The 3,202-nt window shown below is 34.4% G+C and overlaps 1 protein-coding gene across 1 annotated transcript; it reads right to left on the bottom strand.

Annotated features, from left to right (window-relative positions):
• Nucleotides 1-827: 827 nt before the first annotated feature.
• On the bottom strand, nt 828-2,660 carry LOC109067968 (protein OSCP1-like). The gene is made up of 5 exons (XM_019084840.2): nt 2,369-2,660; nt 2,075-2,178; nt 1,754-1,882; nt 1,345-1,414; nt 828-1,117 (listed from the first exon to the last, which is right to left on the bottom strand). Exons 1-5 carry the CDS (start codon nt 2,378-2,380, stop codon nt 968-970), a joined length of 465 nt encoding a protein of 154 aa, XP_018940385.2. The 5' UTR covers nt 2,381-2,660; the 3' UTR covers nt 828-967.
• Between the last annotated feature and the right edge of the window lie 542 nt (nt 2,661-3,202).

Below are 3,202 nucleotides of genomic sequence, written 5' to 3'. Positions count from 1 at the left end.
TCGATTGTTCGAATATTCGTTTGGTGGGCTGACATTCGATTTTCAATTTTGAGATTCGAATATTCTTTTTATTTATTTATTTTAACAGCTGGCATCCCCTGTGAAACGGATCTCATTCTTGCTTGAATATATGAATCACATGAGTGAACGTCATGATTCAGTTCATCTGGAAGAGAAGACAAAAATGCTGAAGACCTCAGCTGTGTAGGAGCACTTTAAATTGAGTGATAACAAGACAAAGGCAGTGTCCCAAATATGCAGTTTGAAACTGGCCTACCACAACAGCACATCAAGTTTGAAAAATCACCTGAGTTCTGTAAGATGTTTGCCTATAGTATATTGTTGGTGTAAAAAAAACGAGCTGCTTTTATCAGCAATGTTAATCAGTAATTTTACACATGATAAAAATGTGCACTTATTTTGCTTGAAAAATACTTGCGAATTAAAAAAAAAATGTACAGTAGCCCAGCCAATAATAATTTGTCTATATTAAAAGTATTGCTCTTAACAGACCTTTGTGTTTTGTATCACTAGTGCAGTGTCCGTTCTCAGAGCATGTAAGCCCTGCCTGCGTAAAGCACGGTGCTTCCGACTCGCACTGTTCTGTAGTTCATTAAAAGGTTATTAATTCTGAACGTGTCGCGTGTACATATTGCACCAAAATGTGACACTGCACTCCCTTGGGTCCGCAGCAACACACCCGCCACGCGTGAAGTCGATTGGCTAAAGGTAACAGGTAAGGTTTTTTATTATTGTTGTTGTAATCAAAGTTCTGAATAAACTTAAAATTGAATTTAAATAATGTAAACTTATTTTATTTAATAAATTATTTTATATTTTACATTTATATATTTATATATAAGATCCAAAAAGTATAAAGAAGCAGCATAAAAGTACAATAGAAAATCAAGCATGCCTTCAAGGTTGTGTGTGGGTTGTTGCAGGATTATGTCTGGATTAGTAATGCTTACATGCCCTCCTCCTCCTGTTCTAAGGCTAATAGGTTCACTTTGAAACCAGCGTCCACATTCAAGATTTTCTGCACCTCCATTCCACCCATCAGTTTAGCGAGCAGGTTGAGTTCCTCTGTGGCCAGAGGATTGGGTGTTGTATCTGCCTGTCCACAACATGTTCAGATATTCACACAAAAACACAGTGAAATCCAGAGAGCATTGAGTTGCAAAGATAAAATTTCAATAAATCTACGTTATCAATATTATGTTATATTAAACTATATTAAGTTGTGTTATATTATATTGTTATATCATATTTAAAGTAGCCTTTTTTTTCTTAACATGAGCTGTACTATTGGAATCTTGCATGATGCCTGCAGTGAGGGTGTACCTGCTTTTGCTTCCTTGTGCTGTTAGAGGTAGTTGATGGATCCATTTCTTGAGATGAGGGTGTGTTGTACCTGTACAGAGGTCAACAGAGATTTGCATAAACATATATACATACATACATATATATATAAAAATTTATAAAAAAAAAAATAATAATTGTAACAATGTAAAACTCTTTATTGAAACTTGATTAAATTAATGCATCCTTGCTGATTTTTTACAAATATGTATTTATATTAAATAATTATCTCTAGTAGATAACATGGTTAATTTAATTTTACATTGTATTTTAAATATACTTAAATATTTGTAATACATAAAAAATATATGTAGTATATTTTGTTTACATGTTAACAGTATTGGAATTTTAAAACCATTTATAATTCCTAACTACTAATTTTGATATTTACATGTTGGTGCCCAAAATTGTGACCCTGTCTCCAGAGAGGTCAAATGAGCCCTGGCGTAAAGCACTTGTGTAGTTTCCTCCACTGGGAAACCTTGTCCTCCTCACCTCTTGGCCTTTAGCATTAAAATACCTGTGAGATGAGAATGTTTAAAGGAATTCTGAAGGAACAAAGTGACTGTTTGCGTATGGGTGTGTATAACTGTAACAATGTGAAATTATTTCCATGAAGCCTCTGTGTTTTCCAGTGAAAACCTACTGATGACAAACTCAATATAAGAATATAAGGATCCTGCCTGTGACCTCTGACCTTCATCTGCGTTACCTGATTAAACCAGGAACCTCAAATCCGTAAGGCACCGGCCCTGAGGTCTGCAGCACAAAATGGCCATTTGGGTTCTGGATTTTCTCTTTCAAGAAAATTGAGACCTGAAGAAAGAACATATTACATAATCTCATGCACTCAGTAAGTAACCACAAGCACATTACAGAATGGCTGTGCTTGAATGTTGATAAAAAAACGTCATGACTCAGTAATGATTTGCATACAACCATATGATCTGGCAGCAATTCATTTCAAACACTAATGACAATATGCCTTCATAAACAAACCACTTACCCTGATTTGCATATCTTGAAAGAGAACCAGCAGTGTATGTCGGATGAGTTCAAAGTCACCATCGGATAAGGGTGTGTATACTTAGAAAAATGTGCTTTTTAAATTTGGCAAGTGTGTACTAGAAAAAGCAATAACATTGGCACAGAAAAGCAACTTGATGTGTGATGAATATTATATAGAATTTCTTAACAACAACAACAAAATTAATCTTTACAACAGTTCTTAAGAAGATATATTTATATATTTTTACTCATAATGAAACAAGACGTTTACACTGCATTTAAAATCTAAAAGCAAGCTACTTTTTGGTGAGCGACACAGCACTTTTACCTCAATAAGCTGCCTCTGGGCTTCGTTGATCTGGTTAACGAGGCTGGGATTATCCTTCACCAGTTCCTTGATGGTGTCCGTGTGGTTGAAGGTGATAAGCAGTAAATCTTTTGGACGTGGACACAGAACGATCTGATACTTAAAGGCCATGGTCATCAAATCGTAAAGCTACAATAAAGACAACAATACAAACTTACACAGGAAATTGCTAATAAATATAGACTGTGAACATTGTAAAATGCTACTGGTTCATATATAAATTTATTTAATTTGTTTACTTAATGTTCAGAAGTACAATGGTGAGAAACACAAGTAATGCATTGTGTTGTGTTTAATGCGTTTTCTCTGATTTGTTTTAATTTAAGTCACCATGCTGCATTTTTTTTTAAATAGATCTAGACTAAAAAAAAAAAAAAACATTTATTCAGCATCTTCCCAGCATGCACTGGGGCATGAAACTTGATATAGTTACATTCTTTGCTTGTTTTGTTTACATTGCCATGT

Source organism: Cyprinus carpio, chromosome B19, assembly GCF_018340385.1.
Source record: "Cyprinus carpio isolate SPL01 chromosome B19, ASM1834038v1, whole genome shotgun sequence".
In the NCBI taxonomy this organism is placed as follows: Eukaryota; Metazoa; Chordata; class Actinopteri; order Cypriniformes; family Cyprinidae; genus Cyprinus; species Cyprinus carpio.
This window is presented reverse-complemented; position numbering and strand designations above follow the sequence as displayed.

What these genes read in the sequence shown, in the direction of transcription:
- LOC109067968 (XM_019084840.2), bottom strand. An exon ending in ACAATTTTGGGCACCAACAT is followed by an intron (nt 1,415 to 1,753) that starts GTAAATATCAAA and finishes ACCTCTGTACAG; the next exon opens with GTACAACACACCCTCATCTC. An exon ending in GCACAAGGAAGCAAAAGCAG is followed by an intron (nt 1,118 to 1,344) that starts GTACACCCTCAC and finishes TGTTGTGGACAG; the next exon opens with GCAGATACAACACCCAATCC.